The following is a 27215-nucleotide window of genomic DNA, read 5'->3' on the forward strand; positions in this document are numbered from 1 at the left end:
TTATTATTATTATTATTTATTGACGACGTTTCGAGCCAAGGCTCTTCATCAGGTCAAAATTCTTGAGTGTGCAGGCTTTATTCTATCCTTCATGATCACTTCTAACCCAGCACCTCAGATAAGTAGTGAGCACCGCCTAGGCATCAGAGAGAAAATGTTCAAGACCAAGCAACTTTTGTCTTCATCCTGATCCTATGCATTATTTATGAGCCAAAGCTGCACTTAAGCTGTAGTTTTTGCCGACCTAGTTACTTGCATTGTGTGTGTATCACTGGGCATTGAGAGCCTCTAGTAGGAAACAGGGAGCATTTCAACTTCATTTATACTCCATTGATTCAATGCGTTAGCTTGAAAATCGGTTCTTGTTGGCAAGTGACACCATCATTCAAAGTTGTATAAATCTGGCTTTAGGTGTAGCCCATCAGACAACCACAATTATAAATCGCAATGTCACATGTAACTCACACCAAATAACTGTTTACATTTTCACTATTTTATTTCTTAACCACAGGAACCGTACCCTGGGCATGTCATAACAGGCTAAGATTTTGAGTCACGGGTTGTTAGCTTGTAGATCAGGAAACAGATTTGTTGTAGAGGGAAAAAAGGAGGTGACCAAGTACAGATGCTCTGGGGGACCCCGGCCAACAAATGATAAAGGGTTGAAGTGGTCAACAGTAACTTCATGTTTACAACATCAAAACAAAAACGACATACATTTTACATCTTATGACACTGCTTCAATACACAAATATATGTCAGTCTATAAGCCAATCTCTGCTCTTTGGGGGACGGTGGTGATAATACAAGCGCATCATTAAGCTCTCCCCTGGGGAGGACGCTTAACTATGAAGAGAATAATAGGTGGTTCACAAAGTGTGAATCATGATATTGCTTTGTAGGGCAAAAAGCGGTGACTAGCGCTGGGGAAAGAGACATTGAAATAGCTGAATGTTATAAATCATGACCTCACAGGTTCCCTGAGAACTCCTGTGGGAGGTCATTATGACTCAAGAGTCATCCTACACACCATTTTTCTCTGTCTGATCCAGCTCAATGTGGGCCATAGTACTGTCCATCTAGTGTAGTTTATAATACAACAATAATAATAATAATAATAATAATAATAATAATAACAAATAAAAGCATGTAGAGTATAGATCTAATCAGATTTTTTTGTAAAAAAGTACTTTATTCTTAAATTGAGTTCTGTCAGAGTGGCGGACTGGAGGAATTACAGTATGATTATTATCATCATCATCATCATCATCATCAAGTTAATCTTGGTCTCTCGGGCCCGGTGCTGAACCAGTTAAGTTATCCGTTTCTGGAAAAGTTATCCAGAAACAGAAAACCAATCCCAAAAGAGGCCTTTGTTTTGTTTAAGTCAGCAACAGCATGGTTCTACTAACTATAATGCAATTTAATTTATGTCCATGAAATGGAAACGTGTTGGAACATACTTTCTGTATTTTTTACTGAGGATTGTTGAGCAGCCATCTGACGGCTCTGGTACTGTCAGGGTGGGTCACACGCACACACATCAGGCTAGTCCATGTCCTCTGAGGCCGTTTGGAGACAGGGAACACACTGGGTATGCAGAGAACCCTGAAACACAGACACAGACATCAGGCTAGTCCATGTCCTCTGAGGCCGTTTGGAGACAGGGAACACACTGGGTATGCAGAGAACCCTGAAACACAGACACAGACACACACATCAGGCTAGTCCATGTCCTCTGAGGCCGTTTGGAGACAGGGAACACACTGGGTATGCAGAGAACCCTGAAACACAGACACACACATCAGGCTAGTCCATGTCCTCTGAGGCCGGTTGGAGACAGGGAACACACTGGGTATGCAGAGAACCCTGAAACACAGACACAGACACACACATCAGGCTAGTCCATGTCCTCTGAGGCCGTTTGGAGACAGGGAACACACTGGGTATGCAGAGAACCCTGAAACACAGACACACACATCAGGCTAGTCCATGTCCTCTGAGGCCGTTTGGAGACAGGGAACACACTTGGTATGCAGAGAACCCTGAAACACACACAGAGACATGTTAGACTTGGAAGCATCCATGCACGTTAAAAGCCACTCTCCACTACAGTGCAAGAAGTTGAAACCAGCCAAACACTACTACGGCTTGGCTGGTAACTGTAACAAGGCAATCAGCCTTGTTTGCATAGCTCTATCAGCTACTTCGGCTATGCTCTGGAAGCCATTTATGATTCAACATTGTAAACACCAACCCTTGGATGGAAGAGCACATTTAATTCACTCTTCCTGAGTCAATGAAAAATAATAAATGTTTTTGAAAAGACCAAAAAGTAGACTTAGAGCTTCTCTAGTAGCTAATCTTCCTTGTGATCTAAAAATGTGACAGTTAGACTGCAGTACAAATCTGCAATACTATGAATTGCCCACAACTGTGACTCTAGCATTTTGCTAAGATGATAAAATGCTTTAAATGCAAAGCAAGCACTGTAACTTGACAGTCACAGGGATTGGTAATTAATCAAGTGAAAGTTTGCTTTCTGCATTAAAATCTCCTTCCACTCAGCTTGAAGGTGCAGCCGTGCAGGTGTACTGTATGTAAGTGTGCTGTCATGGGCTGGGAAAGTGCAGCGCTAGCATCATGATCTCGGTTGTTACGCAACAAGAGTGCCAACAAATGCTGATGCCGGTGAACGTAGATCATGGTTGACTTGATGTGTGTCATTTCCACAGTATTCCGTCGTTTAGAAAACCCACATATATAGTACAAGTACACTTTTTTTCGTTACGTGTGCAGAAAACATGAGCCTACAAGGAAGGAGCTGTAGATAAAATGAGATATGATTATAGGTTACGTGAGGGCAGGGCATACATGGAGATGAGGGCTGGTGGAAACTTAGCAAACGTACGGTGGCTGGTGTCCGCACCGGGCCACACCTCTCACTGCACCCTTTCAACATAACACTGAGAACTGCCGAGGAGCTAGTGACAAAGCCCATATAAATGGAGACAGAAATATCTTGCAGTGCAATGTATAATTCACAGGAACACCAATTAAAGGGGTTCAAATTCGGTTTACCCCTATTGCTATATGGATGATCTTTGAGTTTGAACACAGCAGCAAAAGTGTGAAAGTAGACAGAGCTCTCACTTGACTTATAAGGTATACAGAATTATGACTGAAACAATAGATGTTTGCACCTGTCCCAGTCCTCCGTCCATTAATATAACAACACCTAAGGACAGGTGAGTGTAAGGTTTAAACAAGCTCAGGCACATAGTTCTTATTTTTTCCCCCCGTTTGTTTGTTTGTTTATTTTTTTACAGCAGTGATTCCTGTGATTTGCAGACCAAATGGCTAAAATTGGAAAATAAAAATAAAAAATGTCTCCAAGATAGAGGAAAATAAACAAAAGATATGAATGTCCTTTCAATCTGGGACCTCTGCAGGAGACAGGCAGAAAGCATTCTGGCATGCCTACAAACAAGGTTATCTGCTACTCTAAAAAGCAGCTTTGTCGCGTTCCAGGCAGCTGCTATACAGCTGCCGGAACTGATCACAGCCGCTCTACAATGCTTGTAATTCCACCAGATGCGTCTCAGATGCGTTTCAGAAGTGTCCCAGACAGGAATGGTAATGGGTATCAGATGAGAGGTGACAAACCACTCATTTGATAGTGTTTAATAAATATACGTTGTAAATAAAATAGAATGAATACAATTGAATCTGTATGGAAGAGCATGTTTATACAGATGGCTTTTGTATTTTACTGTTGGAAGAGAGACAACAGACAAAACTTACAGTATAATTAAACAGTGTTAAAATGTTAATTTGGGCGTTCCCCTGTGACAGTGACACGAAACAACACACAAGACACAAGTAAATGACTACCTGAACTTACTTACACTAACTGTGCTCTACAGTCTACAGTAAGTAGACTGTAAGTAAACTTGACCGGATCAGTGCTGCACTTGTTCCGCTCTTTTTTATCACTCTACACCAAAAATAGTCAATCTACAAGCTCACGCAACGCTGCACGCTGTGTGCTTGTAGATGTGCTGTTTTCAGCAAATGTTCCCCCAGAACAGCAGGGTTCAAGTGGTTAGATGTGTTGTAAACAAAGACTGGCTGGCACAATAGATACAATGTAAACAGTATCAGAGAGTAGTCTAGTCAGATTGTATATTACTACCTTGTAACAGAACAAGTACTGTGGTCAGTTGTTGCTGCTCTATCTTACTGTTCTTTTTCAAGTGGCTTCTTGAAAGGCAGGAGGACAGCATTGGCACACATGCGCACACACACATACACCATTGTGTACAACTCATGCTCCATTGACCTCGGAGCGCTCTGCCTGCAGCCCCTTCATATTTACGAGAGCATGTTTGTAGGCAGTAAAACAGAGCGACAGAGAGAGAGGCCCTGGCTCTTAATCATCTGACTACACAAACACAGAGCGCCGCCGCCGACCCACGGCCGTTTCTTGCAGCAGCACAACAGCCTTTGTCCACAGACACCGCAGGCCTTCAGTGTGGATGCCTGCCTGGGGCCTCGTGTATAAATAACTTGACACGGCTGAGTGAGTCATTGCAAAAAAAAAATGATAATAATTAGAAATCACAGCCAAGTCACAGCTTCGGAACATCATGGCAAGAATCAAGGAGAAGATAAAACATCTGCACACTGTTTGAAGCTCCCAAAAGAAGCAAATATTTGCCATATTTGCCTGATGAAGACCTTCAAAGAGTGCAGTTTTATCTTCTCATTGATTCTTGCCTTGATGTCCAGCACCTGGTCTAAATATAGGCATAAGATGTGTACACAATCTCATCTGTGAACTTGCGGAGAAACTACAGTCTACCCAACTGATAGTTACATTTCACTGACTGACATTTACATTATACTAGGACTAATAAAGGAATTTAAAGGTAATTGATCTTTCATCAGGTGAATGAAACTCTCAAATGTGAAGGGGAAAAAAAGTTTTTAACCAACATCACATTGGCAAGCATACAGATAACACATACTTTAACCAAATCCTACATCAGACATTATAAAAGCCCCTCACAAACAATTATTGCATAATCATCTAGGAGTAAGCCTTTATGAGGACTCTTGGAGTTATCACCTGTTCAATGAAACTGTCAAATGAAAGTGTTTTCTGGGGAGAAACCTGCAGTAAAATGTATCCAGAATAGATGAATAAAGAAAACTATCACGTAAAAAAAAAAACCCATTGCAGACGAGAAATGTGCATTTTAAAAGCGCAAAGTATTCTTCTGCTTGAATTGTCTCAGACATCGTGTAATGATCAAGCACTAATTCTGCCTCAAAACACATTAGATCTCATCGTTACATCTACATGTAGCGGTTTGTTCAGGTGTGTGACGTACAGTACATGCAGTGGACTCCTTGTAAAAGCAGATGATGATAAAGTGAGGAATGTCCCACCGCAGCTGAGACTACTGTATACAGAAGCCAGCTGCAGAACTTGATTGGGTGCCTACCGCCTAATATCCTTAGCGTTAGCACGTCTATGGTGTCCGTCCCCCCATGTAAAGTCCTACATTTTATGGAACAACGCAGTTCCTTTGCTGAGCGCTGTACTTTAAGTAGCCATTCAGCTCTATACATCTAGAGGTTAGCCAGGGTGATCTGGCAATCTCCATGTCCCACTGCAGACATAGGAAAACAAGAACAGAACAGCTTTTATGAATTTATTCTGTCTGTGTTTATTACCGTGTTATAGGAATCTTCATGACTTCCATGACATTGTATTTGTAAGCCAGAAACAGGGAGGCAGGCATATCAAAGGCCGGCAGGCAAAAATATCAATTCATCTCTATTGTAGGATGGGTAACCATATCGCCAGCGTGCACACTGCTACGGTTTCACTAGTAGTTCCCACTAAGATTATACGTTTCTTGCACCATGTGATCATAGTATCCACTCAGTGATTCGCTGTGATGATTACACAGCAAATCATATTTGTTATTCGCTAAACTATGTCAATTATTGGCTAAATGAGAGATTACATTTTACTTAACGGTCGTGGATGTCTGGGTAGTTTCCACTAATACAGTACATGCAGGTGATTCATATGAAGCATTGTTTTCCACAGTGGCTGCACATGTTTCCATTGCACCCTGGTCTAATTGTCGCTGAGACAATTGTTTCCACAGGGAGCAGTGGGTGCCCATGCACGCACGTCAAAGAAAGAAGTACAATACTGTAGTCCAGGGGTATTCAACTGGCGGTCCGCGGGCCAAATGCGGCCCGCAGAGCGCCCCTTTGTGGCCCCTGAAAGAATTAAAGAGAAGATTTTGAGGGCTAATGAAAGTTACAGGTATGGTGTGTGCGATATGAAGTGAGATTACAATAATGACAGTAATCCTTAATCATAGTCTATCATATTCAAGGGCTTTTGGAGAGAAATGAGACATACTCCAGTCACTTTAGACTAGAGCACTGCAGAGGGCAAGTGTGTGTGTGTGTGTGTGTGTGTGTGTGTGTGTGTGTGTGTGTGTGTGTGTGTGTGTGTGTGTGTGTGTGTGTGTGTCCAGCTGGTGCTCGTTGACGGTCGTTAATGTCAAGGCAATTATGTTTATGCACTGTCAAATATGTCTACATCTATAGGTAGTATATACCTATACATATTATCCTGCTCATTACTGTGCAGAAATGTATTATAAATTGTGTTTGAGCACAAAATGCATTTTGAGAACCCACAAATGTTCCGCGTTGCGCGCACGCTGTGCGCCCCCCCCCCCACACACAATCATTCTACAGTTGTAGTCTGTAGTGTAATGTGGAGATGCAACTTACAAGCTCAAGTCAAAACAAGTACTTTCTACTCTCTGTGTCAAAGAGTTGTCAATGTACGGCTGGTGAAAGAGCATGCAAGGCCTTGCATGTACAGTTGGAGGCCATCGATATTGTCCTTTTCTTTTTGCTGAGGTTTGCGTGATCTGCGCAAAACCCCTTTTGGTGTTTTAAACATTATGTTATAATTTAGCTATTGAAAAATAGCAGATCTACATAGCGCGCCACCGAGTGGCGCGCTACGAGCTTGTAGGTCTGCTATTTTTGAAAAATCGTGAAAATATTTATTTCAGAAAACTGGAGGATTTAGAAGGATTTTTTTAAAATGTTGAGGTCAGGCCTAAATGGGTCAAATGATAAGGGACAATATCGGTGGCACCCAACTGTAGAACTAAACATCGTTAGTATTCAAATGCACTCAACTCAGAGAAGTGTACTGTACCAGTCCAGCACCCACTTGAGTGCACCACTTGGAGTGGGTACTGTACTTTAACTGCCAGCCATCATGAAGTATTATTGTTTTAAACCTCTTAAAAGGGAACAGGCTGTTGATGCATTTATCAGTCTATAAAAACAATAATTATGATACAACGCATATTGACATAGAAAATCCCCTATTCTGTCTATTTAATCCATTCTCTGTGTTCTTCTAATTTACATGACTAGAGCTGTTGGGGAGAACTTGGAACGATACAAGTTGGAAATGCATGCCCCATCCAGTTATTACTTGCGCGAGCAGAGCGCAAGTACCATTTTCGGCTGCGTATGTCGGTGACTACCTCGGACAAACAGGGATTGTGTATTTTTGGCCGAGCGACGGCACCAACATACGGAGCCAATCCAATTGGCTGATGGAGCCATAAACATACGTAGCGCTCTGCTTGGCCGAGCGACGCCACCAAAAATACACAATCCCTGATTGGCCGAGCAACGCCACCAAAAATACACAATCCCTGATTGGCCGAGCGACAACCCCCGACAAATGACGTAACCAATTTGAGTGAACTTATATATAGGACACTTAAAACATTTAGAACCCATTGTAGTAGATATCTTGAATGGGATTTATATGGACATTTAACTCAGATGTTTCAATAACTTGATTGGAGTCTGCTTATGGCAAATTAAATTGATTTGACATAACTTAAATGGATCCTGATACTGTCCGTTTCTATTTGCCCATTTGCCAAAGAAGCTTGCAATTTACAATGGGAAAGAGAATATACATAGGCAACACATCCTTGCACGTTGGGTGGTCTAGAATAGACCAGGGGTGTCAAACTGGTGGCGGAAGGGGGGGAAGGACGGTAAGTTGACAAGAGTCAAGGTGCGTTCAGACTTGAATGGTTAGAGCGGCGCGATTACATACAAAGTCAATGCAAAGACGAGATTTGCACGAACGGGCACCGACCTGGCGCAGTACAAATGGGACGAACCGAGGCGAATATATACAGTATATTCAGGTCTGCAGCTTTAGAGGTAAGTTGCGCACTCTGCTCGCACACAATGGCACACAATCGCCCTCCAGTGCCGGTGCACTGGAGGGCTCCACATCGTCGGCTATGTGCCATCAAAGAAACGTTGTTTTGACCAAAAATGCCATCTGGGACAAGGAATAGGAGATACAGGCGATTGAAAGAAACAGATAGAATGGATTATTATGGCGAAGACGATCTAAGATGGGCGACCCATTGGCATGACAACAACAGGTAGCTACCCGATGCTAACGCGAGTAGCATTATGGCTTGATCGATCGAAAGCGCCATAAAAGCGCAAATGCCATTGATCTACGCCAATGGCGGTAAGCGTAGTATTAAATAATAGGCCAATGGCGCGGAGGGTGTTAATCAATTAAACTTAAGTTAATAATAATAAAAAATTCTGCGGTTCTATCATTGGGTGGTTTTCTGTGCTGTCTGCGCGTGCACGCGGCCGAGGAACGCGAGCAAGATTTGCACAACGGTAGCCTACCGACAGTGGTAGGACCCATACTCAGGACACTGAGTATGGGTCGTGAATGATAGTGAATGATAGTGAATACCAACAGGCGCATATTGAGAGATTTTGGGGCGAGGTCGCTTCTCGCCCTCAGGCCCTCTGGAGTGCACGCATCCGCCTGGGTGATTGCATACCAACAGGCGCGTTGGCATGGGGGTCAGATCAACATATGGAAAGAATTCTGTACTAGCCATATAAGGAGCATGTCTTGAGTGTACAGGGTTTGATGAGGTCAGATCAACAAATGGAGTGTCAGAACAGGTCAGCTCCATACAGTATATGGAGATCTAAGGGTGGTAGCGGGGACATTCTCTTGAGTGTACAGGGTTTGATGGGGGTCCAGGTAAGGCCGGGCCTTAATTTTCGGGCCTGTTGAGAACTCTAGTTTTCGCTGGCTGCCGGGCGCGGCTGCACTAATAACTTTGGGGCAGGCCTGTCTAGAGTCAAAAGGGAAACATTGAAGAGGAATTAAGGATGGTACACCTTGGTAACGTCTGTCCCAACAGCCTTGGTGTTGTCCTGGACAGACAGCTCTCGTTCAAAGCACACATTACAGCCGTCACTCGATCCTGTAGGTTTACACTCTACAAACATTCGACGAATCAGACCCTTCCTCACCCAGGAGTCAGCCCAGCTCCTTATCCAGACATCAGTCATGTCAAAACTTCCTCCTTACTGGCCTACCGGCATGCGCACTCTTTCCCTGCCCAACAGCACCATCTAGTGGTGGCTCAGACTGCCACAGCTTTCAGCCTGCACGACCCCTTTAGGAAGCAAGACCGACGAAATTGAACCAGATGGAATTGGAAACAGTCCCGCATGGTCGCGATCATTTTTTATTCACCTCCGAAAACATGGATGTTTTGTATGATCACCTCAATCTGAGCTCAATTCCAATACAAAGCGTTTTTTGGATACGCAATAGCCGGGAACCAGTGCATGGAAAATAACAGATGTCACGAACGCGGAAGGGACCCATTGCTTAGCGACGATCACAACAAAAGCCGGTAAAACTCATTTTTGAACACTATAAATCCTTATCTCGCCCGATCCTAGGCTGTCTGTGACTATAAAAAAAGTCGTCCAGTCCTGTAAGCCTTTCCAATTGATCCAAAATGTTGCAGTACGCCTGGTTTTCAACGAGCCAAAATTCTCACATGTCACCCCCCTTCTCCGCTCCCTCCATTGGCTCCCGATTGCTGCCCGCACAAAACTCTGATGGTGGCAACCAAAGGTTTGGCATCCCCATATCTTGCAAGTCTGATCGCACCCTGCAAACCCTCTCCTGCGTTCAGATCAGCCGACGCAGGGAAGCTGGAAGTACCTTCGCTAAAAACGCAGAGACAGACAACGCTCCACACGTCCCAAACTCTTCACCCTTCTGGCTCCAAAACTATGGAATGCACTTCCCATTACAATCAGAACTGCAGCCTCACTCCCAATCTTCCACCGCAGTCTGAAAACCCACCTCTTCAGACTCCCTCTTAGCCCATAGCACTTGCCGTAGTACTTGCCCTAGCCGCCTTTGACCTATACAGGCATAGGCTCAAACTTATGTAACTTAAATAGCACTTCATGTAGACACTCTGGGCTGTATTTTGCGTGTCTTAAGTACCAGGTCTTATTACTTAACTTAAGACCTGGAGGCGTGATCAATGCCTTTTGGCTATTCTGAGTGGGCAAAGAGCATTGACCACACCTCCAGGTCTTAAGTTAAGTAATAAGACCTGGTACTTAAGACACGCAAAATACAGCCCCATATGTCTATAGCTGTACTTACAGTTTCATTAGATAGATATTCCACTGTCTCTTAGCTTACGTATGATTCATGATGACTATTTTTTATATATTTGATTTATTACCATGTATTTTGAGTGGTGCAACCATAGGGTGATCGGAATTGGATCGGTAACAAAATAACGTGATCGGTACAGTATATCCCTATTCAGAACCCTACAAGTTGGTTCAGAACTGTAAGCTAAAAATGGATGCCGGTTCTGTGAAAGCACCAAGGTTCCATGAATCTAAAACGGAACCAGTTCTAGAACCAAAGTTCTTTTGGTGGAAAAGGGGCCTGTGTGTAAGGTGTTTCATCCCTCCCCTCAGCTGCTGTGGGATCAGTCCCCATTTGAACATGACAATGTGCAAAACTGTTGGGCAGCTCTGAGGAGCAGAGGATAAATTGAGGTTTGCTTAGGGTTGGATCTCACATCATGGGGAAGTGTTGCTGAACGTGCCAGTGGCAGACCACCTGCTGTTGGCACCCTCCCCACCTCTGGGCGGCTCACTGACAGGCAGTGCTGGGAAAAAGTACTGACATTTTAAATTGTAAAAGTATTGATACCACAAAATAAAAGTCTAGTATTTCACAATATACACACACACTATACATATTTCACAAGTTCAATATGTTACAAATCTTTTGAAAATAGTAGCTCTAAGGCTAAAGTGGTTAATGCATGTTTTGTAATGATCAAAATCTACAACGTAACTAGTAACTAAAGTTTCAAATAATTGTATTGGAGAATAGTACAATATTTGCCTCTGAGATATAGTGGAGTAGATGTAAAGTTATTCAATATTAGAAATACTGAGTAAAAGTTGTACTTAAATACAGAACTTGAGTGCATGTAGGCCTACTTAGTTGCTTTCCACCGCTGAGGAGAGGAGAGGAGAGGAGTTAAGATTTGACTGTAGAAGCGACAGTCCGAAAGTGCAAACCAACCACTGGTCGAGCTTAGCTACCACGGTGCATCAATTCCTCATACATTCTGTGATCCATTTAACTTGGGGAGCCGACTCTGATGCGTGTTGCCATGTAATCGTGTGCTATAATAACACAGCTGTGCTCAACCTGCTCATCATACAAGTCTCATCTGTGGACGTCTGATCATAAAGGGGCGTGGCAGGCAGCTAATTGTTTTGCTGCCATAAAATATGCAGTCTTTCTGTTTAGCAGCTGAGGAAGTCTCTCTGCAGACGTACAACACCATATGTGGCAATAAGGGTTCAATGCAATATTAAACAAAGTTTATGAATAAGTCAGTAGATCATCTGCACTTTAATCATTTCCAATCTGCACTTGTCCACTCAAGAATCACAGGCAGGCAGCACTGCCACCAAACATCAATACTGAGAAACCTGAGCCAAATAAACAAAACAGCAGCTGGAGACCAGTGTTGATTAAACTAAAATTTTGAATAGTTTTGAATAGTTTTCATTTAGTAGAGTCACCTGGAATGTTTTAGTGTTAAATATCATAAGATTTTAGTTGACTAAATCTACAGTTGATTTAGTCGATACATTTGTCAGGTCTTGATGCCGTCGTAATGGCTGTGATGCGTTGTGAGCTTGTAGATCTGTTACTTTCAGCATGCAACCAAGTGTAAAATGACTTTCTTCCGAACATCTAGACGTAGTTTTTATTTGTTGACGAAATTATCAATATATTTAGTCTTAGTCATCATAGCTTATTTTCCATTTAGTTTTCATCAATGAAAAAAGGTAGTCGACGAAATCAACACTGCTGGAGACCTACCTGACGTACACGTACCCGTCAATGGTCACACAGAAGGCGACGTCCGTGAAAGATAAAGTAGGACAGGCTAAGCTCAAGGAGCCTGATCCATCCTCGGCTGGAACAAATATTGTGGATACTTCAAGAGTGTACATGAGGGAATTATATCTCATATTCTGGCTGGAACTACCATGCTCTGTAAGGCCAACTGACTTCTCACCATTAGCAGTGGTTGAGCTAAGCTGCGTACAGTAGGGAGCCACATAAAGACTGGAAATATTATGCCGAAAAGCTTGGAAGATAAGCACTCTATCAGCCCTTTGAGTGAGCATGCATGCACGCACGCACGCGCGCACGCACGCGCGCACGCACGCACGCACACGCACGCACGCACACGCACACACTTATATGTTCATTACCAACACTTTACTGTTTACCCATCACAAAGCCAGCAGAACAAGTGCTTTCACAAAGGGCTGCTGATAACAGACTGCTAATAAAAGATCCCATTCTCATTCAACACTCGCCTATTTCACATGCCTGCGCACAGCAAAATGTCAAGCCTCCCTCTCAGTTATGGCTCAAGAATGTGCTTGTTTACAGAGGGACGATGACCACGACATGTTTGCACTCCTTCATCAGCCAAACAGCAACATTGCCACAGGTTTACCATTCTAACACCATTGCTTTAAAAGCAGACAGCCCTTTCACCAGCATCATAATTTGTACGACTGTCGTTTCAATGCTATTATACTAACAGAAGTTGAAATGAAAAGAAGACCAAAACAATGAAAGACAACAAAACAAGATGACTCTCAGTCATAACTGCCAGGTGCAACAAACTCTTGTAGTGCCCGTTTTCGTTTGTTTCTGACATATTTTGTTGGTTCACTCACTGTGTTTTGTTATGGTTGTCCTCTAGCTCCAGTTAGCTCATAACATTAGCTTCTGTTGCCACTCGCTCCACGTTGCGCCGTTCAGAGTATGGGTTTTTTATGCCGTTCAGACTATCATTAGCTTACGAGGCAGTCAATCATGACTAGGTCGCTAGTCAACGTCTTTACGGTCGTCAGTAGTGGTGCGTACCAATGTAGTCCTGGTGCTTTCAGCACCTGGCAAAAACAGCAAAGGTAAATAATAAATATTTCTCCATATATCTTCTCATGTCAATAAGGTGCTCTTCGAAGGACAAAAGTTGGAAAATCAACAGGACACACACACACACACACACACACACACACACACACACACACACACACACACACACACACACACACACACACACACACACACACACACACACACACACACACACACACACACACACACACACACACACACACACACACACACACACACACACACACACACAATCAATCACTCTGCATTATAAATCATCACTGTGAAATGGGGAATTAATGGAAAACAATAACATCACACCGAGACCGAACTTTGAACTAAGCACTTCCACTGGTCGCATCATACTTTAGTATACTGTATTTCACCATTTCACTTAGTAATACCACATTGTCTTTGAGATATCACTGTGTGTTTCATTTCAAGAACTCCTCCCCAGCTGGCCTAAACGACTAGTAGAGGCTAGTAAAGGATCACATCTGCTCCTCTTTCCACAAGCTGTAATTTATTGATTACAGCTCTGCCATTAAAACCATAAGACTCCCCCACCAGGCTAACAACCTGGCAGACCTGGGACAAGACCCTACAGTGTATGATAGACTGACATGGGAGTGGATTTTCACTCCTGTCCTGTCCCACTCCCACATAAAAAATCCCATCCTGTCCCACTCCTGTAGAATGACTCCTGATCCCATCCCGCTCCCACTTGAAACTACTCCCGCTCCCATCCTGCTCCTGTTTTTTTTTTAAGTTACTCATTAGGAAAGGCAATTGATTTTGTGTTATATGGCATTTTGTGATATATGGCAACAGGAATAGTTAATGTGTGGTTAATATAATGCCTTAATCTATTTTAAACAACACAAATCCTCAAAGGCCCAACACATAACAGAGTTCTTGCACCATTTTGAAAGTAAAATTTAAGTATAGAGGGGGGCCGGCAGACCACTGTGGCCATGCCAGGCAGTCACCATTACTCATGCAGAATTGGAGATGCACAATATCTATCTATCTATCTATCTATCTATCTATCTATCTCTTCCTGCTTCTCAAGACAGATAGCCTACCAATAAAATAAAAATAAATACAGTGGGCAGTGGTGGATTTAACTTTGACTACCAAATACAGTATATTCATATCACACAGTTCTGACTCTACATATTTTTCAATTAATTTAAGTCCTATGACACGGTTTTTCCCTAAACAGAACTAAAAGCAGTTAACAAGTGCTTTGTCAATATTGTTAAGATATATAATAGCTAATAGTTAATATAATAGCCAATAAAAACATAATATAGGGCAGGCTAAACTAAAGCCTACGGATAGTTATAGAATACCCTACTGAGAAGGGCACTTTTTTACACAGTAAAAAACGTAATAAAGATCTTCTCTTATGGGGGTCCCTGGCATCTTTTAAAATGGGGGTCCGCAGGCTAATACATTTTGTATGTTTTTCTATGGACCCTGAGTCTGCAATAAAGGCATTCATTCATTCATTCATGCATTTTCTGCTTTGAAACAAAATGCCTGTGATGTCAGAGGCTATACAATGTCAAACGCTACTCCAAACACCTACTTGTCTCTGTCTCAGCTGTACTGCACAAACACACAGGCTTTATTCCCCCCCTCACGTCCCTTCTTTCCTTGCTCCCCCTTTCTTCTGTACATCTGTATGCTTCCCACTGTACCTTCAGAGATACTGGGACAAATATGCTGCTGGAAGCAGTAAATGTCACATCACATCTCCTTGCTGTGCTGCATATACATGTAGCTAGCAAAGCAGATGCAAACAACCTGAGGGCTGTAGTCAATTGGTCCTAAATACATAATCACATATATGCTTTATGTACATTCTGATTACAGTGGACAGTATCAGCCGTGTTACTTACACACTGCACAAGCCCTGTTAGAAATCCTTTAAGGTTAAGTGCCAGTTGAAAATAAAAATCACACCCGTGTGAACTGAGTGGTGCAAGGTCTTATATAACCTGATCAGCTGTGGTCTGACGTAATGTCAGTGACCATAGTAACCATGCTCATTTTTTTGGGTCCCACGTACAGGTGCACGGACACGTACGTACACAGGTACACAAACATACAGACAAAGCTGGTTGTTGGAGTGGTTTGCACCACTCAAAAATACAAAAAAATTAGTGTCCGTAATAATAAAAATCACACCCGTGTGAAGTGAGGGGCGCTCTTATCATTATACATCATCATACATCATCTCTGAATTTATGTGATTGGTTAGCCGATTTGCTCTTCTACATATGACGTACATTTTCCCTTCATTGTCAGTGGCATTTAATGTTTGTGTTGCCACAAATCTACGTCATATTTGACAGACCTAATTTCTCCTTTCATTGTCAAAATGGCAAATCTTGAGACGTGTGGGGACAAACGCTGTATATAGGAGGGGCTAGCACCCCTTAAAAATCACACCATAATGTGAAGTGAGCGGTGGCTTTGGAGTCAAGCACAGTTGTTGACTTAATAGAATGTTCGATGTAACTATATATATATATATATATATATATAAAAATCACACTGCATCATCTCATACTGGCCAATCAGAATACATGTTGCCTGTGATTGGTTAGCCGATTTGCTCATTTACATATGTCAATTTTCCCTTCAATGTCAATGGCGTTTAATGTTTTGATGTTTAAATTACGTCATATTTAGCGGAATTTCTCCGTTCATTGACAATGGCAAATCTTGAGACATGTGGGGACAAAAGCTGTATATATAGGATATTGTCGTCGTTCATCATCATACATCATCTCATGAACAACTGAATTTGTGTGATTGGTTAACAGATTTGCTCGTCTACATATGACGTACATTTTCCCTTCATTGTCAGTGGCATTTAATGTTTGTGTTGCCACAAATCTACGTCATATTTGACAGACCTAATTTCTCCTTTCATTGTCAAAATGGCAAATCTTGAGACGTGTGGGGACAAACGCTGTATATAGGAGGGGCTAGCACCCCTTAAAAATCACACCATAATGTGAAGTGAGCGGTGGCTTTGGAGTCAAGCACAGTTGTTGACTTAATAGAATGTTTGATGTAACTATATATATATATATATATATATATAAAAATCACACTGCATCATCTCATACTGGCCAATCAGAATACATGTTGCCTGTGATTGGTTAGCCGATTTGCTCATTTACATATGTCAATTTTCCCTTCAATGTCAATGGCGTTTAATGTTTTGATGTTTAAATTACGTCATATTTAGCGGAATTTCTCCGTTCATTGACAATGGCAAATCTTGAGACATGTGGGGACAAAAGCTGTATATATAGGATATTGTCGTCGTTCATCATCATACATCATCTCATGAACAACTGAATTTGTGTGATTGGTTAACAGATTTGCTCGTCTACATATGACGTACATTTTCCCTTCATTGTCAGTGGCATTTAATGTTTGTGTTGCCACAAATCTACGTCATATTTGACAGACCTAATTTCTCCTTTCATTGTCAAAATGGCAAATCTTGAGACGTGTGGGGACAAACGCTGTATATAGGAGGGGCTAGCACCCCTTAAAAATCACACCATAATGTGAAGTGAGCGGTGGCTTTGGAGTCAAGCACAGTTGTTGACTTAATAGAATGTTTGATGTAACTATATATATATATATATATATAAAAATCACACTGCATCATCTCATACTGGCCAATCAGAATACATGTTGCCTGTGATTGGTTAGCCGATTTGCTCATTTACATATAATGTCAATTTTCCCTTCAATGTCAATGGCGTTTAATGTTTTGATGTTTAAATTACGTCATATTTAGCGGAATTTCTCCGTTCATTGACAATGGCAAATCTTGAGACATGTGGGGACAAAAGCTGTATATATAGGATATTGTCGTCGTTCATCATCATACATCATCTCATGAACAACTGAATTTGTGTGATTGGTTAGACGATTTGCTCGTCTACATATGACGTACAGTTTCCCTTCATTGTCAGTGGCATTTAATGTTTGTGTTGCCACAAATTTACATCATATTTGGCAGACATTTGACCTAATTTCTCCTTTAATTGTCAATGGCAAATATTGAGACGTGTGGTACAAAAGCTGTATATGATTTGTTAGCCGATTTGCTCGTCTACATATGACGTACATTTTCCTTTCATTGTCAATGGCATTTAATGTTTGTGTAAGATTTACGTAATATTTGGCAGACATTTGACCTACTGTAATTTCTCCTTCCATTGTCGATGGCAAATATTGAGACTTAAGAGTGGCTAGCGCTCCTCAAAAATCACACCTGTGTGAAGTGAGCTGTGGAACTATAATGTAATTGTTCTACTGTACTGAACTCCTGTTCAGACACTCATGCTGAAAGACTGGTGTTACACTAAAAACTCAGCTTCCCATCATGCACCTGTGCACAGTGTGAAGCTCAACAGCGCCACTTTCTCACCTGTTGGTACTCTAAACATACAGACAGACAGACAAAGGGACACACAAAGCTACATGTTGGAGACGGTGTGCCCATCGCTCAAAAATGACATTGGTGTTACACTAAAAACTCGGCTTCCCATCATGGACCTGTAACTAGTTGTAGTTCAGTGTGAAGCTCAACAGTACCACTTCAGGTTGGACATACGTGGAGACCGTACTCAGTGCATAGGAGACGTGTGCCAAAACTAGAAATGGCACAATAATAGCATGTGGATCTCAAATACATATTCAACTTGAGTGTGCAGGTGGATTCCATATAATCAATAATCAAGCAATAATCAATAAACAAAGCAGTGTTAACATAAGTCAAGGTATCCCAATAACAAAGCTGCAAGCACAGCTCCGCAGTGTGGTTAAGCCAAACAATTGCAAGGGAGCTGTTTAGATTTCCGTCTTACACAAACATTAAATTCCCATTTACAATGAATGGAGAATTTATGTCATATGTGTGTCTGAGCAAATCGACATGTTATGTCATGATGATTTTTGAGTGGTGCAAACAAACCACTCCAATACAAACAACCAGCTTTGTCTGTACCCGTGTCTGTACCTGTGTACCAGGTGTGTACCTGTACGTGGGGCCATGTACAGGTGAGCATGGTTGCTATGGTTAGTGTGTGACGTCACTGCACCACTCAGTTCACACGGGTGTGATTTTTTATTTAAAACAAGCAGATTCACAAGCTTGTGGAGCTTGCAGATTGGCATTTGGTTAAATCCTTTAAACCTAGAAATATGCTTCATCAAACGACAAAGCTGTATGGAATCAAGGATCATCATATTTTTGTTCAGGGAAGTGTTATGTCTGCGTGCTCAGAATCTTTACAATGTCAGTCCCTCAACACAGCAGCCAATACGTCTCACCGAAGCTTGTTCCAGCAGAGCAGCACCAAAAGCACACAAATCTGTGTACAGAGTTCACAACCTCCCCCAGAGCCTATGCTATGTAGCTTGGTCAATAGATAAAGCCACAGAAACCAAACTGGCATGAATGAAACTAGGTGTGGCATGAATGATGCACACAAATCAACTGGCTCAGGTGTAGAGTGGCCATCTTGGAATCGGAAGGTTCCTGCTTGGGGGTACAGGCTTTAGTTTCGACATACTATTGGTCCGACAACCTACCTCAAACCCTAACCTAACCATAACTGCAAGCACGGAGCAGCGCATGTTCGCCAACCTTAACGCATGTTCGCCAACCTTAATCCGCTCGTTTTGCGCATGTTGGTCCTATGGTATGGTCGGATAAGCGTGTGCACAGGTGCTCATTTTCAGCAACGCCCTGCACATAGAAACACACACACACATTAAAACCTGGGAGCTGACCAGTACAACCACAGTCTTATACTGTTGGCCACTAAGCAGCTCCAGGGGGAGCAGTTGGGGGTTCAGTGCCTTGCTCAAGGGCACTTCAGCTGTGTTGGGTGAGTGATGACAATCACCCCACCCAGATTTTTCCTGCCCGTCCGGGGAATCGAACCGGCAACCTTTCGGCAACAAGGGCGCTCCTCTAACCCTTAGGCCACCGCTGCCCCAGTGTGGGTCATGACTGAAAGAATAAGGTCGCGAATACAAGCGGCCAAAATGAGTTTTCTTCGACGGGTGGCTGGCATTTCCCTTAGAGATAGGGTGAGAAGTTCAGTCACGTGAGAGAGACTTGGAGTAGAGTTGCTGTTTCTTTACTTGGAAAGGAGCCAGTTTAGGTGGTTCGGGCATCTGGTTAGGTTGCCTCTCGGGCGTCTCCCTAGGGAGGTCCTCGAGGCACGTCCCACTGGGAGGAGACCCCGGGGCAGACCAAAGTGCAGTTGGAGGAAACACATCGACTCACTGGCCTTGGAACGTCTCGGGATCCCCCAGGAGGAAGTCACTAATGTTGGTTGTCGGACTATTGGCTGTCGGACTATGTAGTCTGTATTGGCTCTCATCAAGCACCTGTGCATGAGCTACACCGTGGTCTGTATTGAACTGTGCTCTGTGCTGGACCTGTTACACCAACACTAAAAACTCAGCTTCCCATTGTGCCCCTGTGCACAGTGTGAAGCTCAACAGCGCCACTTTGTCACCTGTAACATAGGGACAGACAGACACACAATACATTGCCGTTCCTTGGAGTGGCTGCACCACTCAAAAAGCAGGGTGGAAACAGGGTGGCATTTCATTAACTTAATGGCAAGATGGCCGCTGTGTGATTAATATGGTGAATGAGCAGGTTGGTGCCTTGCATGTTTTCCTCTGCTGTCGGTGTTTGAATGTGCGTATGAAATTATGAATGGGTAAATACTAAATACAATGTAACATAATGTAAAGCACTTTGTAGAAAGGCACTAAATACTGCAAATGCACTATACAACCGGTGTACAGTGTACACCAGTGGTTCACCAACCCGGTCTCACAGGAATAGTACACGACTAGAAAACCCCAAAATCCGTACATATGACACTGAAATACCTCCCCATAGACAATGAGATCGGGCTGGGTTCCCAAATGTTTTGGCTTCAGTACTCCCTTTTGCTGATTTCTGGATGGAAGTATCCCCATTACCCGACTACATGTTGCTATAGAAAACTAATTTATATCTAGCATATCGTTGCTGTCGGGCGTTGCTTGTCTTTTATTTGGAAAATGAATGCCCTACTTTGACATACTACAGTGTCATACAAAAGTAACAAGCGTTTGAGCTTGTAGATCTGCTATTTTTTTATTTGAATACTCTTGAATGTATAAATGCAGCAATGCAGGCATGCCATTAATGATGGTAACGCATACTCTCTCGTGTAATATTGCTTAATTAGATCACCCTGAGCACATTTACTTTAAGATGTGTCCAATTCTTCCATTTTCCACTTTCTTTCACGTACCCCCTGTAGTACCTCTGTACCCCTGTAGTACCCTCATGTGAGAACCACAGGTGTACACAATCCAACGTTACACAGTTCCATGGTGATTTGTGAGAGGGGTGTTCTAAGGACAGAAGCAAAGACATCAAGCATATCCAGAAAGATGTACAGAAGAACTTGCAAACTATTTGAATATTTACCCTGGGATGAGATCCCAGGTGAGATAAACCAGCCAGGTGGTGTTGGCCTGTTTCTATTTTGTGCTGAGGGAGGTTTTCTTGTGAAAAGAGCCACGAGCTACACAGTACACACGCACTCGTGAATCTTTAGGTCCAAGATGATGTACTGTAGAATTCCTTATGCAAAAGTCCGGCTGATGCCAGATTTTTGGATCCAATGCCGATTTTGTAAAGTGCTAAATCAATTCAAACAAATTTGTAAAACTCAGCGTCACTAAGCGAAGCAATGTGACAATTGTGGATTTTTTTTTAAACATTGAAAACATCTATAATGACATGTCAAACATATGGATACTAGGTTGAAAGTGGCTAAGAAGAATGACACACCTTCCAGCCAATCACAGCACAGAATGACACACTAGAATTATTAGTTAGATAAGCTAATAAATGAAACCTATTTTATCCCACAGGAGAAATTCTGCTTTCCGCAACACCCGGCTGATTGCTGCCCAAGTGGTCAGACAGTTAATGGTTAAGTGTCTTGCTCAGGGGGACAGGACACAGTGGTCAGACAGTTAGGGGTTAAGTGTCTTGCTCAGGGGGACAGGACACAGTGGTCAGACAGTTAGGGGTTAAGTGTCTTGCTCAGGGGGACAGGACACTTTGACTAACTCATTGCCAGGGGCGGGAATCGAACCTGGGGGAACCTTCCGTTTCCAGGCAGCCTCTTTACCCATTCAGCTATGGCTGATGTAAGTCATATACTTAAGTAAGTCAATTTCACAAATTCACATCCAACGCCAGAGGGTGTGCATTATACACAGCATGCTGCAATACTGACATCCCTTAAAATGGTAGGGATGGTCAGATGAGAACATTACACTTTGAATGATTGAAACAACTGAGACAACTCCCAGATCAATTATTGAATGTGGATGGGGGGTGGGGGATTGCTGCAAATTACCGCAACTTCAGAGCCTGTGCAGTTACTGTTATGGAATATGGACACATGATTATTTCATTTTAGTCCATTATCTATAAGATGGGAGAAAAAAAGAGTCAAGTAGAGTTCAATCCAATGCAGGTCTGCCTTATATTGCCTTGTACATGTCTTACATCACGTACATGGAAGTAGACTGAAGTAGGCAACATCAAACAAAACATTATAGTAGCATATTTTAGAATTTCCATCTAGTATTCATTTTCAGAAAAAGGTGCGGGTCCTTCGGTTTCCAAAATAAGAAGCCAAAGTTCATGACTGTGTGACAGGCCGGTGGTGAGGCCTCCAGTCCACCACTCATATTAGCTACACAATGACCTGAACGTCACCAGTGTGAAATTGTGAATCCCCCAGGAAGAACTGTGCACAGGGAAAGTTAAAGAGCAATGCACTCCCTTAACAGTTACTGTAGTAATAGCCCTCAGCAAAGCACTCAAGACGCCAAACTTCTCCACTGGAATGCTAGTGGACAGTTATAGAACGCTGTAGTTGTACTGCACAATATACCCAGATGAGCATGAAAGAATATGAAGGGATGAGGTTTTGAAAAATGCTGTGTAGCATGAAGTCCTGCTTGAAAACCAGGAGCCTACTGCCTAAATCATGCATGTCAGGGTTGATGTTAACAAATAGCGGCCATCCAGGTGTCAAAATGTCACCATTCCACCACTGTATAAGGTGACTTCTAACATTCAGTAATCAAAGTGGAAGTTTCATCCTCAGAGAAGTTAATTTGGTTCAGCAAGCAAGTCGAAAACAAGTTTGTTTATGATCCCAGCTTAAAGGTATATTCAGTTATTTCACTTCTGATTTACAGACTGTTCGGCAGAAGCATTTGAGATTTTGAGCCAGCAGTCTGTCTCGGGCTGTTCTCTTGGTGATTCGAGGCGAGAAACAGGGACAATGGCCGTGCCCATTGGGCCTGGTGGAGAGAATGTGACAATGGCAGACGGCTCCACAAGCCAGCCTCCTCCTACTGTAGATGTAGCACCAGACAAGTGAGGCAGGACAAATGCAATTACGTTGAGCGCACGCACGCACGCACGCACGCACGCACTCACGCACGCACGCACGCACGCACGCACACACACCTAGTGTCCATCAACAGTAATCATCTAAGGACATGTGTACACAGTGAAACAGTGTGCAGAACTGGGACACTATAAAACAACACAGTGTTCTTAAATTAATAATAACCAGTAAGACACCCTAAAGTCACGTGCACACATCCGCCTGGTGACGGCAGACTGCTGGGCGAGCGCTGGCGCTTTGGCATGGGGGGGTCAGATCAACATATGGAATGAATTCTGTACTGGCCATATATGGAACATGTCTTGAGTGTACAGGGTTTTATGAGGTTAGATAAACACATGAAATGTCAGAACAGGTCAGCTCCATATATGGAGATCTAAGGGTGGCAGTGGGGGCAGTGTTTTGAGTGTACAGGGTTTGATGGTCAGATCAACATATGGAATGTCAGAACAGGTCAGCTCCACACGAGGTGTGACCATATATGGATAAGAATCTGAAGACTGACAGGAAATGCAGGTTTTCGTAGTAAACTGCTACCTATGGTCGCAATAATAATAATAACTAGAACTGCACTCTGTCGAGTGCCTACTTTCAGAGCGTGCAAGTACTGTAGACCGCTACAAACTTTCAAATCTCAGCCTGTCTGTGAAGGAACGTTTGCAACATTGAATTATTAGGTTTAGCTATTTGCTACGTACCTTGCTTTTGGAGGAGAAAAAGTAGTATTTTGAAGTATGGTAATGATTACTTATGCCTGTTATGGCAGTGGTGTCAGATTACATACATGTATACATAGGGGCATTGCCTTTAGTCCACCCGACACTGAAACATGTCATCGTTACGATAACCAATTATACCCTGGCATTGGTACATATATTCATCACGTCATATGCTCATATGTCCATATATGTGTAAGTCTATATGTATGTATATGTAGTATGAGTGGTATAGTGGTATAATGTGATTAGCTGGGTGGTTTGATGCGTATGTACTTGACACTGAAACATATCATCATTACGTCACAATCATCAACCAATTATACCCTGGCGTTGGTACATAATCTTCATCACGGTTCACGGAAAGCATACCTGCACGGTCCGTATGACATCATATCACGTGCATTCTAAGGGACATTGGTACATATCTTCATCACGTCATGGGACATATGCTTCATAAGATGACGGAAAACATACCTGCACGGTCAGCTTGGGGCCAGCATATGACGTCATAACATGTGCTGGCCCCGAACACGCGCATCATAGCACCTGACTGATTACTTGCACGCTCTGCTTGCGCAAGTAACTAGAACTGTACTCTGTCGACCGCTACGAACGTTCAAATCTCAGCCTCTCTGTAAAACATTGGAATTAAATACTAAAGTCACCCGACTTAATTACGATATGTTTCAATATTGGTTGGGTAATAGGTAAAGTATGTATGTATACATGTATGAATATGCAAGTTGTAAGTACTATACTGTGGTCGGCTGGCTTTTATGTGCGTATGCTCGGAGGTATATATACTGATGTTGATGGTGACGTAATTAATACTTTCAGCTCCATTGCAGTCTGGGGAAACGGTGGCGGTTTACTTTCCACCAGTCCAATGGATCACATCTTCTTGGGACTTGTACAAAGGACGTGAGTCTGTTTTGTTGCATGGCCGTGCCCGAACTTTCGTTGACATTTACGAACGGGTGTTTGGCTACGATATGGTTTCGCATGCTGCTCGTGCCACTGGTGTATGCAAGCTCTGCTTCACAGAAATTACAAACAACTTTTGTCGTCACCTTTCTTTTTGAAATGCTCCCAGACCACACTACGTTTAATTCGTTTCGCCATTTTCTCTCCTAGCACACCTGTCGCTCACTTAATAACTTTTTTTTCTAAAGCTCCCCTCCCGGGCCGGTGCGGAAGTCATTTCTCTCATTCTAGTGTGCTTGGTGTGCTCTCTTGGACATAGACTACACTCTTGCGCCTCCCTGGGTCGGTTTAACGTAATGACATCTCCCCATGACCAAAAAAATACCATCAGGAAAATGCGGAAATTAACCGTGAAGCTGATAAGAATATTCGGATATTTCTTAACGGTCGGCTAACCGGTTAGCCGGTTAACCCCCGACATCCCTATCTTAGATCGTCGTCGCCATAATAATCGATTCTGTTTCTTTCAATCGCCTGTATCTCCTATTCCTTGTCCAAGATGGCATTTTGGTCAAAACAACGTTTTGTAAACAAGTCCTCCCCAGGCTCCGTTCAGCGTCCTAGGTTAATACTACTTCCGGTAGACTGGAAATGTGGCTTTTCAAAATAAGAGCTCGACTGGAAAAAATGCTGGCGTGAATTAGATCCAAATTTTTCAATAAATGCTAGTGCTGTAAGGGTTAAGATATGTATCAATGCCAGGGTATAACTGGCTTTCGATGGCGACGTAATAAAGATAGGTTTCAGATTACATACATGTATACATACAGATATTACCTTTAATTCACCCGACAGGCCGACACTGAAACATATCCTAATTACGTCACCATCGACAGCCAGTTATAACCCGACATTGAAACATATCTTCATTATGTCACCATCAACATATACCTCCGAGCATATGCACATTCGTACGAGCACGACCACAGTACTTGCGCGTTGCAAGTAATAATAATAGCGTATTATAGCACCTTACAAGAGACTTAAAAGAGAATTCCATACTAGACTTTACTACTAAACTACTTTATTTGTAGTTGTTACGTCCCCACCAAAGAGGTCCAGGTGTTATTTTGTACAAAAGTGCATTATTGGCTATTTCTCCTACCATAAGCCCTCAATGGGGGTTGGGTTTTTGTGCTAATTTGCTTATTTCCATCGAAATAAGTAGTAAAGTGTGCCGCTTGGGATACTATTTACATTATGAAGAGACGATATATACATTTATTTTTATTTTTGAGCGATGGAAATAAGCGAATTAGCACAACACCCCATAGCCCCATTCAATTCAATGCAATGCAATTCATTGAGGGCTTATGGTAGGGGAAATAGCCAATAATGCGCTTTTGCACAAAATAACACCTGGACCTCTTTGGTGGGGACGTAACAACTACAAATAAAGGTAAGAAAGCCTTCTAGTATGGAATTCTCCTTTAAGGATGTCAGGATTTGACTGTGCATACCTGTGTATCAAAACTCAAATAAAAAGGTCAAATGTATCGCACTGTTCACTTTAGTTCAGTTATTGTAAGGGAAAACAATGGGGGTAAAGGAGGAAAAGGGGGGGGGGGACTGGTCTCACTTAAAGTGTAAGGTACTGTATGACAAGTACAACCACAATCACGGCTCCAAGTATACAATTTACTCCATCATCAAATAAATAAAAATGTGTAAACAAACATTGAAGAAAAAAAGTGAGGACGCACTTCACACAGGTGTGAAGTGCCAGTAGGCGTGTGTAGGAGAGCAGGCTCCATGAAGTGAACGGAGATGTTGCAATAATCCTTAAATGGCTCTGACTTCACATTAAATCTGCTGTGAAGAACTTTGGGGAGGAATCAGACATGGATTTGTTTCACACGTACAGTTGAGCCTCTAGTTTGGGTCCATTCTTACCAGATAAACAGGATTTCTTTATTTGTATTATATTTTTTACTCTTGTCTAATACCAAGTGTGAGTGAAAACAGCATTGTAGTGGTGGCCATTGTAACACTGAGCAATGTGAAGTGAGAGTATTTTTCCATAATGCAAAGATTGGACAATCAGGTTTCAGGGCCTATGAGGCATTTTAATCTGTGAGTGAAGTTTTTGAAGTATACTGGGAGAAACTGGCCCAGATGTTTAGAAGCAACTGTCATTTTGTATGACCTGAGACTGAGAGGCTGTTTGATATCACGGCACAGCCACAGTGACATGAAAGCCCAACTGAGTTCAACAGCAGCCGTCATCCCTGCTCTGCTTTTCTGGAGCTAAATGCCAGTGACAGGAACAGAATTCCCTGTGGTAACTGATCAGGTGCCAAGTGCCCCTCTTCCTAGAGTCCTGGTGCTCTGTGCTGCTGGCATGGCCGGATACAGGGGCATGCCATGGCATGGCTCGAATGTTGCTCTGAACTGATTATTGTGCCCATCTCACAAACCTGAGTAATGGGTTCACTGGTGAGGTCTGAGTTGCTTACATCCAGATACCCAAAACAATGATTCATTCAATCAGTATTG

The 27215-nt window shown here is 42.6% G+C and overlaps 1 protein-coding gene across 2 annotated transcripts in view; it reads right to left on the reverse strand.

Annotated features, from left to right (window-relative positions):
- The window catches only part of otud7a (OTU deubiquitinase 7A), a 67370-nt gene that overhangs the window by 38657 nt on the left and 1498 nt on the right, over nucleotides 1-27215 (reverse strand). The window contains exon 2 of one of the 2 annotated variants that reach the window (XM_079500701.1): nucleotides 1464-1608. In XM_079500701.1, the coding sequence (XP_079356827.1) occupies nucleotides 1464-1500 (37 nt within the window). In that variant the 5' untranslated portion in view covers nucleotides 1501-1608. Of the gene's footprint in view, nucleotides 1-1463; nucleotides 1609-27215 lie in introns of those variants that run through there. The other variant, XM_079500700.1, reaches the window with a different exon arrangement.

This window comes from Electrona antarctica (assembly GCF_951216825.1).
Source record: "Electrona antarctica genome assembly, chromosome: 5".
Lineage (NCBI taxonomy): Eukaryota > Metazoa > Chordata > Actinopteri > Myctophiformes > Myctophidae > Electrona > Electrona antarctica.